Genomic DNA, 15,142 nt, shown 5'->3' on the forward strand with positions numbered 1-15,142 from the left:
GCTAAGTTCTAATAAGGTATATAATTGCAACTTTTTTTTCTTAGGGGAAAGGGAGGTTGCACATGGAGAGGAAGGAAAGGGAAGAAAAGACCAGAATAACCCTCAGAAATAAGAGGAACAAACTATTGGATGCACACAACAGTTTGGGTGGATCTCAAGGGCATTCATTATTGCTGAGTGAAAAAAGCCAATCTCAAAAGGTTACCTACTGTGATTCCACTTATATAACCTTTTCAAAGTGACAAAACTGTAGTGATAGAGAACAGAGCAATGATTGCCAAGGGCTAGGGTTAGGGGGAAGGGAGGGTTATTAAGTGGTTCCCAAGATGGAGTTTGCTTCATGATGGAACAGTTCTTTATTCTGAATGTTGTGATGGTTATGTGATCTCTCCCCTCCCCCCAATATATTTAGGCCCACACGCAAGTACATGTTTTAACTAAGGTCTTTACCATGTCAGTTTCCTGGTATAGATAAAATACCATGGTTATATTAAGATATTTTCTTTGGGGAAGGCTGGGTGAAGGGTCCATGGAAACTGTACTATTTTAAAACTTGTCTTAAATTATTAAAATAGTTATTTTTATTTTATTTATTAAAAAAAAATTTTTTTTTGTAACGTTTTAATTATTTTTGAGACAGAGAGAGACAGAGCATGAACAGGGGAGGGGCAGGGAGAAAGGGAGACACAGAATCCGAAACAAGCTCCAGACTCTGAGCTGTCAGCACAGAGCCCGACGCGGGGCTCGAACTCACGCACCATGAGATCATGACCTGAGCCGAAGTCGGACGCTTAACCGACCAAGCCACCCAGGCACCCCTAAAATAGTTATTTTTTAAAAAGTACATTATGGTAACCTGCACATACTCATTTCACATAACTATTTTCCTGAATTGGGTATTTTTTTTTTTTTTTTTTTACGATGATCTCGCAGTTCATGAGTTGGAACCCCACGTCGGGCTCTGTGCTGACAGCTCAGAGCCTGGAGCCTGCTTCAGATTCTGTGTCCCCCTCTCTCTCTGCCCCACCCCTGCTTGTGCTCTGTCTCTGTCTCTTAAAAATGAATAAACATAAAAATTTTTTTTTAAATAAACCTAACATTGAATTTCTTCTATATTTTGACAAGATTATTTTTCCATAGTTTTTCAACATGGCAATTAACTTCTTTCTTTGCAGTTTTCATGAGGTAAAGATCATAATCTTTTGTTCTTTATTGTGATTACTTACCACATAAATCATTGTATCAAAATTATACTTGTCCATTCGATCGATAGCAGCTGCAAGATCTCTGAAAAATATGGCCATAAATTAAGAGTTACTAGGCAGATCTGGGTAAAAATTTGCTTTACGTATTTAATAGTAATGAGGTTTTTCTAATTAAGAACTCCTATTACTCCACAGTCTAGGGTATACTGCTTATGATTATATAATCCCAGTACCATACTTTCATATAAAGTAATAATAACAAAAATAGCTTTGGGAAAAGCAACAATAATAAAAGTACAGTGGAAAGATTAAAAAAACAACAACAAAATAAGTAAATATAAGCTCTGGGAAAAGCAGTAGTACTAAAGCAGCTCCAGGCAAAGTGTCTGTAGGTAAATGTTTTATGATTTGTTCATCAAGCCTGTACTGGGAACAATCACCTGAGTGTCACTTTTCGGCAGTATACCTTCTTAAAGAACATATTTAAAACACAGGTGATGTGGTAACTTAACAGATATCTTTTAGCTACTCTCCTATTACAAGGACTTTCAAAAGTTTTGAATCAGTGATAAGCAATACCTTCTAAAACACTGTACAAGACCAGAAAGTCCTTTGACAAAAACTCAACTCTCCTTTCTGTAAGTATAAAAAACTCGGTTTGCATCTAGTATGAAATAATGAAAACCAAACCATTAACAGTGAAATTTCAAGTCAAAATTATGAAAATATTGAAATGGAAAATCAAAGCTATTTGTGGTTAACAATATAGGACACTGGGAAGATTTTAAAAGGTCCTAGATCTTTTGAAATGATGGAAAGCATCAAAACATCATTAGTGCCCATCTCCTAATCCTAATAGAACATAGAGCATGCATTCACAATGGAGGCAAAAACTGGCTCCTGAGGGACAACAGAATCTTATTCTTTTTATGTATAAAGCACATATATGCACACAACACATACAGATGCACAGGAGATCTGTGATATCAAACATTTCCTGAGGTGGGCAAGCAGGAAAAACAGGCTAAAAAGGCTCCTGAGAGGGATTATAATGGAAAAACAAAAACAAAAAAACAAAGGTTGTGAAACACGAGTATAGAAGATTATCCCCCAGATGAAGTCACAAATATATACCCCCACTATATTTTTGGTTTGACACAAGGACAAAACAAAGAGAAGCCTTTTGATCCAATGAAATAATAAAAGAGAAGAATATAAAGAAAAGCTCTAGGCTGAGTTTGTGAAACCTGAATTTGAAAGCAGGAAGAATGCCAGATCATTTAGTTCAGGCCTCTCATTTCAAAGTAGGGACCCAGCCCAAAGAAGGTGCCCAGCCTCACCCTGTGCTCTTGCCAGTATTCTCCCGCACTTCTGTCTGTTATAACTACTCTTCTAATTCACATCCACATGTATTGATGTATTCTATAAGAACCCACTGAAAGGGCAGAAACAAAGTTCGAGCAAGGTAAAACACTAAACATTTTGGCAAATGGCAAAAAACACAATTATCGTCTCAAAGAGAAACATATAGGTATTAAGGTAAATATACAGAAAAATCTAGACCTAATGAATGACAGCCCAAGAAAAATAACCAAATCAGGACCACTAAAATGACATGGAACCTCTATTCTGGGCGGACACTTTTTTAAAAAATGTTTTATCTATTTTTGAGAGAGAGACGGAGTGCAAATGAGGGAGGGGCAGAGAGAAAGGGAGTCATAGAATCTGAAGCAGGCTCCCGGCCCTGAACTGTCAGCACAGAGCCTGACTCGGGGCTCAAACCCTCGAACCGTGAGATCATAACCTGAGCTGAAGTTGGACGCTTAACCGACTGAGCCACCCAGGCGCCCCTGCTCAAGGTTTCTTTATTTAATCTGTCCAGCAATTATTGGCGGACACAAAATATTTTTTCTATTATTGTTTTTAATCTAGAAAAAGAAATGTACCTCTTAGATACACAGGTTCTTCTCACCTCCTAACTATAATTACATGGAAATGATAAAGGGAAATGCCAAAAAGTAATAGAAAGTAAAGAGATCAATTTTCTAATGGAGAGTAAGAGAATCAGATGGTTGTTTAAAGCTGTTTGGAACAAATGACGGTAGTTAACAACAACAATAAATATCAATACTTTAATTATACTATAAAAGTGGGTTTATGATCCAATATAAAACTCTAGCCTGGAAGACACTAGAGCCTTTTGCCAAAAGTGTTTCAGTATGGCCATGTTTGCTTGTGTGCCTTTTTTATGGTCCTATCTTCTCCTTCCTATTGGCTTTGTCCCAGATATAAATGTGCTTGATAAGATGTAAGTTCCAGTTCTTACTGATTAACAGAGACTAGACTGTTCCTTTCCACAGGAGTTAGTCATGCAGACAGTTGGAAGGGGAAAAGAAAAAAAAAGGCAACATGGCCTACTTCTCCCTTACCCTGTTTTACATGAGGACTGCTACTCATGTGCATGGTAGATGAATTTTTACAGAGGATGCCACTGAGCCAATATGACCACCTTCTAGTATATACTTCCTATCAATGTACAACAGGAAAATATTTATAGTTGAGGTACCTCAGTTTTCAGTTTGTAGAACAATGTATTTATTGGCTGTGGAAATCCTATGATGTTTAACTTACTGTAAATAATCTTTTTCAGTCACTTTTCTGATGATGTTATACCTTTCCAGGAACTATAACTGGCAATAGATAGACGCCCAATAAATACATCTTGAAGTGATGAGAACAAGTGATTTAGAAACTAGGATTTGGTAACAGCTTTGAGGATAAAATGACTGTTTTAGCACTGATCCTACAACAAAGCACATGAAGTCACATACATTCTGATGCTGACCCCCCCCCCCCCCCCCCGTTACATACAAACCTGGTTGCGTAGAGAGAAGTCCCATCGCTTCGCATTACAGTACAAATTGAGGAGGGGTCACCATTTCCAGAAAGATCCACTATAGCTGTTCCTTTTCTAGAAATGCAAACAGGTAACTCTTAAGAAATAGAGTAAGACCCTTTAAAAGTATAATATCTATAACATTATCTTTGGCAAACTGGAAGCTATTTTTTATTCCTTACGTAGCAATAAGCAGTATAACCAAATGAAGAAAAACAAGGAATGGGACCATGAATTTATTAAGAATGGGTATGCTATAATTAATATTTAGTTGTCCTATCTTTTTAAACTCTGTAGCTCTGGATAAGGTACTTAGAAAGTCTTTAGCATATCCAGTTGAAAAATGAGATTTCAGCTGTTTAACTGTGAAACATCATATTCTTCTAATTCAAATTATAGCATTTAATATTGTGCTAATTTTTAACACGCCAGAAAATACCCTTGAATAATAAACCATGGAATTTTGTTACTGTCTTTCCTGCCTTGTCAAAAATTAGAATCTGCAGATGGAGATGCAAAAATCTGCCTTATGCACGTTACTGATGTTCTCCAGGTCTTCCTCATAAAGATGACAAGAGAAGCTCTTTGGTACTATGACAACTGGTGCTTCTAAGCAACTGGTTTGCTTCTGTATTACAGATGCCTGGGCTCCTATGACTGGTAGTGTTTGTCTGGCTGACAGGAAGCTCAAAGCTAAATTAGAAATCTACCGTAAGTAAGGCAGTGTGTTAGATGATATACCATTATCATCCCTGATTCTGTATTATTTTTTTCTGCCCTCGCTTCCTGATTTCCTCATTTTACTCTTTCAAAAGCTTGTATTATACCTATTTACATAATATGCCTTAAATCCATTTTGAACAGGATGTGGTTTTTTAAAAAGGCAGGGCTAAGTAAGATGTAAGTTTTATTTCCTTTTTCCAGTTACATCAACCTGTCTGACATTAGGCCAGTCATTTGTACTTTCCGTGCTTCAGTTTCTTCACACGTAAAAAGCAGATTAACAACTTTTCTTCCAACCTGACCAGGATTTTGTCATGGCAGCAAGAAGACCGTATGTGGAAAAGTACTTTGAACAGCAAAAAGCACTACTAAAAAAATGCCAGGAAGGTTGCACACCACATTCTGTTGTTCTGAGAGACTATATCATTTTTTCCCAAAGAAATAACTTTACTAAAGAACAGTAACCTGACCATACATTGTTTTCTGCAGGAGTCCTTTACTGTCCAGCAATTTTAAGACTTCTTGAGATTTTTCACGATAAAATGATTCTCCTGAATATTCATCAAAGTGTACTCCTAGACGCTAAAAGGATTCAGAAACAAAAGAAAGGAAGTTACTTAAATGTCCTATTATCTTATCCTAAGACAAAACAGGATGCTCTACAGTCTGTCACCCAGATTGGGAAAGTAAGAATTAGATGAAGTCACTCCTCTGCTCTACCAAACTTTCTACCTCTTCCCAAACCAGGCAAGTCCTCACAATAGTACTGTGCTGATATGGTAGTTACTGGGCCCACACGGCTATTCAAATTACATAAAATAAAAAACTTGACTTTCTCAGGAACACTCCTCATGCTTCAAGTGCTGGATAGCCACCGGTGGCTAATGGCTATGCTGCTGGGCAGCACATCATGGAACATCTCCATCACAGCAAGAAGCAAGGTTGGGCAGCTCTGGAGAATGTCCTACTTCATGCCCCATCCTACAACCTCTTCCACCTCCTCTCCTGCAGCTCTTCATCCTGCTTCCCTACTCCAGCCACATGGGTTTAATGAAACTCTCTTCATTCCACGTACTCACAGACTCCGTCTCCCCTCCCCTGCTTCATTGTTCTCCACAGCATCATCACCACCTAACAGACTGTGTATGTCCTTGTTTAATCCCCGTTGTCTTTAATTTGCTCTCCATCTCCATGCTGGCATGTGAAGTCCAGACAGAAATACTTCTATTTCCTTTACTCACTGTTGTATTTCTCCCACCCCCTAAAATGTTTATTAAATGAACAAATTTATATGCATCACACACAGGCCTACAGAAATGAAAGGGGAAAAAAACGATTAAGATAAAATGAAGGAATGAACAGAAGACAGAAAAGAGAAGCCAGACTGACACAGAGTACTAGAGTGCCACCTGATATTTGGTTTGTGAATTTCACAGGATTGTTTCAAAGCTCCAACTTTCAGCATAAATAATAATATGTGGGTCCTAATTTTCAATGGAATGACAAATCTAGTCTTAAAACATGAGCTGAGGAAGCTACTTCATTCCTCAGTAGTCCCAGTCAAGAGCACCCCATCACAGGAGAGTAGGTGGGCACCTTGTAAATCCGCACGTATTCTTCTATGCTCAGGTCTCGAAATTTCTGCCACAGTTCAAGTGCTTGCATGTCACCCAGTTCTAATCGCTGAAAGAACTCATGCGCTGATTTTGCTACATTTTTATTATCTGCTGCTTCTTTATTAACTTGTACATAAACCTAAAAACATAACAGTATATTAAATGAAGTACATTAGTCACTGTTACCTTCAATGGAACAAAACACAATCCTGAGAACTTTCATTTAAATGTTAGCCAACTGCCCTCATGAGAGTGTAATCTTTTTCTTTTTTTTTTTTTTGCCATGGGCCCTTAGTGCACCCTATAAATCCCTTCTCAAAATGTTTCTAAATGCATAAAGTAAAACACATATGCTCATAAAGGAAATAATTACATTGAAAGTTATCCAATCATTTTTTAAGGTTGTGATGTAGTAATGGAATACTAAATTTGATAGAGGTTAGGGAAAATAAAATGTGTAATTTTCCCCTCCCTTCCAAGTTCACAGACTCTTGGGTTAAGAGTGCCTGGGTTAGGGGGCGCCTGGGTGGCTCAGTTGGCTGAACGTCCAACTTTGGCTCAGGTCATGATCTAACAAGTTTGTGAGTTTGAGCCCCACTTCAGGCTCTGTGCTGATAGCTCGGGGCCTGGAGCCTTCTTCAGATTGTGTGTCTCCCTCTCTCCCTGCCCCTTCCCTGCTCATACTGACTCTCTCTCAAAAATAAACAAACATTAAAAAAATTAAAAAAAAAAAAAAAAGAGTGCCTGGGTTGGATTAAGCTAGCATTCCCTCTTTTTTTTAATAAAAGGGCAAATTATTATGGTCGCAACTTTTCTGAGAAAAGGTCAAAGGAGGTAGAATGGTTCAATCTGGCTAAGAAAAAACCAAAGGATGATTCAGCAGTTGTTTTAAGAAAGACTTTTAAAATAGTTCTCTAAACCTGCAAAAGACCCATAACATAGCTTATCTAGGAAGACCTCTGGACAGTTAGTTTACTTACACTCGAACCTGGGCTCCTGAGAACTGTGTGGACCACTCACTTCTGGAATGTTTTTGCACCACCTGTCTTGGCTGGTTTACTTCTGCCCCCACCCAATGACAGGAGTGGAATTGGATGGCTTATTGGATGGCCTCCCATTTCTATGATCCTGTGATCACAGTTTAATAATTTTCTGGTCTCCAAAATGCAAGGTTAATAAATGACAATAAAAATATCAACTCTGCACCTCAAGTAGTACTGAAGTTACCCATATAGAATATAAAGATTTTACTTCTAAGTTGTAACTCACTTCCAGGATGAAACATGGATGATACATTTACTCTCCTCGTATTTCTTTCAGAAACCTATTAAAGTAGCATAAAGTAGTAAAAATTGGCAAATTACCAAAGAAATAGGAGGCATCTGTTACAGTAATATCATCAAAATATCAGTCGCAGATAAAGTGGTTTTATTGCTGGAGTACACACTGGGACAACTGGAATGTGGCTTAGACCCACTAGATCTACCAACAAAAGGGACAGGGCATTAAACATCTATCAAGGTAAAAACGTCTCATCTTTCATAGATGGCTTCTGTTAACTACTGGAAAGGCAGAATGTAATGAATAAATATTCCAAAGAGAGGTTAAAACTACCTAATTTCTTTTTCCTTTTTAACGCACATTGCACAGAAAAGAATATAGCAGGCCTGAGGTGCTATCCTTAAAATGTCCGGTTTGCAAGCTTACCCCTTGGCTGGCATCTGGGAACTTGGCTGGCCATGTGGGTACTTCAGATTTGGGAAATGTTCCCACCAGCCTAACTGATAAGAGTAGCTCACTGTGCTTAAACTATGAAAACAATATGGTTTATGCTAACTACTTGCTTTCCTTCTGGGAGTTTGGCATTTTAGTACATGCTAAGCAGAGGGTGCCTACATGATCAAACTCCAATAGAAACTTTGGGCATGGAGCATCTAATAAGCTTCCCTGGTAGATAACATTTCATGTATGTTGCCCCAGTTTGTTGCAGGAGGAACTAAGTGTATCCTGTGTGACACCACCAGGAAAAGACTCTTGGAAGCTTAGCCCTGGTTTCTAACAGACTTCACTGCATATTCCTTTCCCTTTGATTTTGTTTTGCAACCTTTTGCTATAGTAAATCATAGCTGTTAGCACAATTATACATGGAGTCTTGTGAGTCCTTCTAATGTGTTATTAAACCTGGCGGTGGTCTTGGGGAGATTGAACACACATACCATAAAATATTAATTTCCATGTGCTCCTATGAAATAAGTCCAGAATAAGTCAGAAACAGAGAAAGAAAATTTTGGTAAGGTGTAGGAAAACAGAGAGAGTCACGGTGAGATAGTAAACTGCAGACTTTTTGACATTTTTTTAAGTGTTTATTTATTTTGAGAGAGAGAGAGAGAAAAACAGAGTGTGAGCTGGGGAAGAGCAGAGAGAGAGGGGGACAGAATCCAAAGCAGGCTCCACGTTCTGAGTTGTCAGCACAGAACCTGACATGGGCCTCAAACCCATGAACTGTGAGATCATGACCTGAGCCAAAGTTGGATGATGCTTAACCAACTGAGCCAGCCAGGTGCCCCAAACTTCTTGACTTTTGAATGACATATCCATGGACAATTAAACTGTTGTCCAGCCTATAGTAACTGAGGCATACATATTTCTACGATTGTGATTGAAAATATCTCTCTTATACACACACTACATGCACATTCACATGTAATTTATAATCAAACATATACAAAATATTCTTATTTTCAAAAAAAAATTTTTTTAAATCTAGGACTCTGAACTCAAATAGACAACATTTAAAAAATCTAATATGCATGTGAACTACTGGTAAGAATATTTTTAGAAAAAACTTTACCAGAATCTTTTCCCTTTCTTAAAATTTAAAATAGAAATAATTAAAGCAAAATAAACAAAACCAAACCCTAACACTTGAAGAATCTTGGCATTTCAGCAATTTGTAATTATAAACCAAACATTACTGAAAATCAACTGACACTATCAAACAGAACCATAGAAGAGCCTTAATTAGCACTTAATCTGCCTGTAAATGAACAAGAAAAAACTGTAATTATTAACATTCATCACCGTTTTAGAAAAGAAATGCATTTTCCTTCACAGAATAACCTTAATACTATGTACTTCTGAAATTACAGACAATTTTTAATTTAGTCACCACAAACTTTTTATGTTTAGAAAGTATGCATTTTGAAGACAGCCTCCTTTTGAGGTTAGATGTAGACACAAAAGGAATAAAAAGGAAGTTTTAAACTTGGATTTGATAATAAGAATGTGGCTTAGGATGTTCTTGAGAATGGAAATAATTTTTCTTTTAGTTACCAAAATACGAAAATGAGGTATATTTCCATGAGGAAATAAACTAAACATTTAAGACTTCCTTAAAGGAATATTAACCTTTTCACTATTTCTAGGTGCTAATATTCCCAAAGAAGCATAGGATATTTTATTTCTAATTTAACTGATTCAGATAATTACAGTCAGCTCAAGATGATCTGTCCCAATATAAAGAAATAAGAACGAGAAATAAAGTACATAATGCTCTCTTACTCTCTTAAATTTGATTCTAGAATACCACTGGCAACATAGACACAGTTTAATTCTTTGCTTACAGGGCTCTAACCCCAACCCTGGTTATTTCTGTCTTAAAACAGAGAGTAACTACTAAGAACGGTCAGCATAACTTAGATACTAAAGACCCTTTTAACTACACAATTTGTCTTCTATCTTAAAATGCATTTTGTTCTATTTTTTTTAGAAAAAACATGTAATGAATTCATGATTACAACTTAAACAAAGAAGGTAATTTTTAATGTTGTTTCATGTCTTGATCAGAAATTCCTTACAGAACTGCTGGTTGAGATAGATTTCTTTTGTTTTCTTTTGTTTTTTTTTTTAAGGTTTATTTATTTTTGAGAAGACAGAGCATGAGCAGGCGGTGGGCAGAAAGAGAAGGAGACACAGAATCTGAAGCGGGTTCCAGACTTTGAGCGGTCAGCACAGAGCCCAACGCGGGGCTCAAACCCACAAACCATGAGATCATGACCTGAGTCAAAGTCGGATGCTTACCTACTGAGCCACCCAGGTGCCCTGAGATAGATTTCTAATGTTAAATGTAATATTAAAGAAACTCAAACAATAGAATTATAATTTAAAAGATCAATATATCAGTTAATAATAAAATAAAAACTTAGTAATTATCAAGTTTCTCATTAGTATATCATTAGCAGCATATAAATAGCATTTTTTCATCCATTCATCTTCTTTCAGTATTTAGAATCGCCTATTTTTGGTCTTTGTTAATAATAATGTCCATGATATACCTTTATTCAAGGATGATAAAGATTCACTTCTTATATATATTAGACACATGGTGATATACATTTCTCATGCTGAAAAAGTTTTTTGCTCATTTTGATGGGGTGGGAGGGATAATCACTGAGCTATTAATATGTACTCTGGTCTTGCTTAGTATTCCCATCCTTGTTCTAAGAACACTCAGAGGAAAATGAGGCACTGTAGTAACCCCCAGAAGAGTAGGCATTGGGAAGAAAGGCTAGTGGCTTTGGGGAAGATGGTCAAGAGTATGGTAAAACAGAAAAGCTGCCAGGAGAGAAGAAATGACAATTGTCTAGATTGAAGAGGGAATGGGGATGGAGAAACACTCCCAGGAATAGCAAAAGCTGGGCAGCCTCTGGGGTGGCAACAGGCCCTCTGAGGGAAATGATTTGTGGTGTCCCCACACAGGGAGGCTGATATCTAGACCTATGGAACTGGGCCACAGCTAGGATCTCCTATGTTTATCATACAAGCAGAGCTGTGTGCCCCCAGGGCATTTATGTAGGCTGGGATACTGGGCACATCAGTCAAGACCAATGTGGATTAAAGCTAAGAAGAGGCCTCCATGCCCATCCTGAGATGTACATAAGAATGTGGAGGACTTTGTGATTTGGAAGATGAGAAACCCTTAACAATGACTAGAGATGACTCTTACCACTCTCAAAAATATGACTGGGTTCAGATTTAATTAGGCTTACAATTTAAGAGTTATTTCTTCCATGTAAGTATTATAATGAGTAAAATTCACATTAACCATAATAGTCACTTTCTCTGAAAATAGTAATGTGATCTAACCAATAAAGAACTCTTGAATTCAAGTCTTTATAAAGTAAACATTTCTAAGTGCACAAATATGTCATTATGTCTAGAATTGATTTAACTTGAATTACTTTTTTAAGTTGAAGAAATCTTTTTTGGAGACTCTAAAGCCAAAACAAACAAACAAGAAAAAAAACCCAACAATCAAAAAAAGCCCCATGGTCTCTTGAGGAATAGATACTTCTTCCACATTAAAAAAAAAAATGAGAGCAAGTAAATAGTATCATTCGTTAATTTGGTGCTTTGCTCTTGCCCTATATTCTACTTTTTTTTGTTATTAATATAGGGAAACTCAGGGTCAAACCTCTAATATACTATTTCCTACTAATACATTATCCTCTAACTTTCCAGGTCTTTTTTTATTAAATGCCCATCACTGTAATTACCTAAAAGCATTTTAGAAAGGGTAAGGGAAAAATAATGAATACTTTTGGGGCAATTATGAACTTAATATGTTAATATATCACGTTCCCTTTATAAATGCTACTGTTAGGGTACAGGGCTAATTGATACATTATTGTCATAATATTTATCTCTTAGGAGAGGCTGCTCATATTTCAGAGGCATTTCTATGGTAATCAAAATTCATATTAGGGGCACCTGGGTGGCTCAGTCGGTTAGGCGGCCAACTTCGGCTCAGGTCATGATCTCGCAGTTCGTGGGTTTGGGCTCCGTGTCGGGCTCTGTGCCAACAGCTTGGAGCCTGGAGCCTGCTTCAGATTCTGTGTCTCCCTCTCTCTCTCTGCCCTTCCCCTGCTCATGCTCTGTCTCTCTCTCTCTCTCTCAACATTAAATAAGCATTAAAAAAATTTAAAAATTGATATTAATAAGCAATATGCAATGAGTCAAGTTCTAAAACTTGTAGCCAAAAAAAAAAAAAAAAAAAAAAATGCTGGTTATACATTCCTAAAACAGTGTTAGATGTTCTCAAGGTCCATTCAAGTAGTTTAAACTAGGAGAAATCCTGAAATTACTTTTAAAAACTATCACTAAAATAGGTAAAAGTAGGGGCGCCTGGGTGGCTGAGTTGGTTAAGCACCTGACTTAGGTGCTTGATTTCAGCTTAGGTCACGATCTCACAGTTAGTGGGTTCAGGCTCCGCATTAGGCTCTGCGCTGCAGCGTGGGGGCTGCTTGGGATTCTTTCTCTCTCTCTCTCTCTCTCTCTCTCTTGCTCTTTCTGCCCCTCCCCTGCTTGTGCTCTCTCTAAATAAATAAACATTAAAAAACAGATTATAACAGGTAAAAGTAAATGAGACACCCATACACTCATGATTTAGATTTAACACTTTTTACCATAATGAATTACTTTTTGATAGAAGCAGAAAGGCTTTTTTATACATGTCACAAAACTTAATTTAAATGTTTTCTTTGAACCAATAATGTGAATTCTAAATAGCAAATATATTAGTTATTTAACTCATTAGCTAATTTAGGGGGAGGTATGAACTATTACAAAACCAGTTCCCCGTTTCATGACAAATCAGAACAACTAATAAATGGTTTTAAATGATGATCAACAAAAGTCCCATGTCCACACACAACAGCCAGACATCATGGGAAAAGAAGGACTACAGGTACACAGAAAAACAAGTAACGAAGCAAAGCACAAAAATGGGAACGCAAGAGAGAACTGATTGTAAATGATAAATATTTTCATCACAGAAAAGAAATGCTAAAACTATCCTATAATTTCTATACACAAAAACTGAGAAACTGAAACTGGGGGATACTGATCATGACGCCATTAAGCAGGAGGCAGGCCACAAACTGCCACTGGATGGCTGAAGCCAAATTCAAAACAGATATGCTGGAAGGTTGAAACTGAGAAAACTAAACTACTAATTGTGTTCCTGGTACAGCAATTTGAGGATGAAAGAAAGGAAAATGGTATGTAAGTAATTACAACCGATGGAAGTGAATGGCCAGAAGGGCATTCTGTCATGCCAGTGGAGCACAGGGCAGTGCATGAGCACCTGGGAGTCAGACTGCCTGTGCTGGAGCCCTGCATCTGGCCCTCGGGTTTTGCATCAGTAACTGCATGATGAAGTCAATTTTGAGAAATGGTACGAGTGTATCCTATAATAGCTCTTCCTTGGAACTATATAATAGGTCTGATATTCTCCAACTTAAATGGAAGAAAGGGACCAAAAAAAACCCCTACAAGATCAAATTCATACAAAATGTAACTGCAGGCATGGTGCTTGGGGCTGGCGATAAAAGATTGAGAAGACATGGTCCTTCTGAAAGTGGTTACAACTATATCTGACAAGGAAAAAAACCAGGGGGTCCAGCCAAAGTCCAGGTTTTCTTTTAGGAACAGTATAAAATCATTTATTAATATTTGCCTAAAGCTCAAAAAAAAAGGAAAAAATTCCTCACTTATGCTCAAAGTTTTTGTTGAAAATAATCTGCAATGATGGCTATAATTTTAAAATGAAATTGGGCTAGCAAAAATTAGCCCAAAGATAAAAGAACCTGGAGGCTGCCACTTTAGGCTCTGCATTTTTTTTCTGTCCTGCAAAGGAAGAAAGAGCCAGTTAGTACCCTAATGGATTTCTTTTATTACAAACAGCAACGTGGGTGTATTTGACTTGCTCTTTTGTCTATAAATGCTGCTTCCCTACGAAGCTTTTAGGCAAAAGAACACTTAATGAAAGTAACACCACTGTTCCTTGAGTTTTTAGTTATTCACAGAAGTACCTCCTGCCCTTGTTCCTTCTTTATGTGCATGCATCAATCAACAACCTCTAATATAGGTGTATAATCTCCAACTTTTTATGAGTCTCAAAAGCCTGGAAATTTGTGATAAACTGCATAGAAAGAAACATACATTTAAGTTTCTATCAGGTTTGAGAACAGACTTTACTAAAAATATTTAAAATACTATGAATGACAAAGACTTAACTATTTTCAGGGTTAAATAAAACGTTTGAGGTGGGGTGGGAGAAAGGTGAGAATAGTAACTCTCATATGAAGTTGTACTCTACATCCTTAAAAATGTTCTCTCAATGACAGACACAAGGTCTTCAAGCAAGTATTTTTATTTTCTGTGCAATGGGTTGTCTCTGTGGGCCTGGATCTGATGAAAGGTTCACTAAGCCTGTGGTAAAAAAATACTTGCCATTACTCAAAGTTTTAAAAAATAATACAATAAAAATTCTAGGCACTAAGGTGGCATGCTTTATTTACAGACGACCATAAAGAATCATTAATTTTTAAACTCTTGCCTATCAATAAAACTCAATGGAAAACAGAAAAAAATCTTTTGTTTAATATTATAAATAAAAATGTAGGCATTTAAAGTGCAGTGCATGCAGGGACTCAGGAGAAAATTACAAACCATTAAAACTCTTCAAGAATTACAATGTAATTTTTGTTAAATTTAACTACAAAGCTGCAGGAGAAAAATTATTTAACAGAAAGGAAAATTATGAAGCATTCTCAGTGGCTTTTGCTAGGGAAGTAAAGCATTATTTTGGTAAATGCTCTTTCTTATGCACAGGTATAATAACATCTTTAGTCTGATCCCCA

The 15,142-nt window shown here is 37.0% G+C and overlaps 1 protein-coding gene across 7 annotated transcripts in view; it reads right to left on the reverse strand.

Annotated features, from left to right (window-relative positions):
- The window catches only part of RARS2 (arginyl-tRNA synthetase 2, mitochondrial), an 81,447-nt gene that overhangs the window by 18,751 nt on the left and 47,554 nt on the right, over positions 1-15,142 (reverse strand). For 6 of the 7 annotated variants that reach the window (XM_043591901.1, XM_043591908.1, XM_043591906.1 and 3 more), the window contains 4 exons: positions 6,421-6,579; positions 5,300-5,406; positions 4,081-4,176; positions 1,227-1,287 (listed from right to left, as the gene is read on the reverse strand). In XM_043591901.1, the coding sequence (XP_043447836.1) occupies positions 1,227-1,287; positions 4,081-4,176; positions 5,300-5,406; positions 6,421-6,579 (423 nt within the window). The remainder of the gene's footprint in view (positions 1-1,226; positions 1,288-4,080; positions 4,177-5,299; positions 5,407-6,420; positions 6,580-15,142) is intronic. The other variant, XM_043591904.1, reaches the window with a different exon arrangement.

This window comes from Prionailurus bengalensis, chromosome B2, assembly GCF_016509475.1.
Source record: "Prionailurus bengalensis isolate Pbe53 chromosome B2, Fcat_Pben_1.1_paternal_pri, whole genome shotgun sequence".
In the NCBI taxonomy this organism is placed as follows: Eukaryota; Metazoa; Chordata; class Mammalia; order Carnivora; family Felidae; genus Prionailurus; species Prionailurus bengalensis.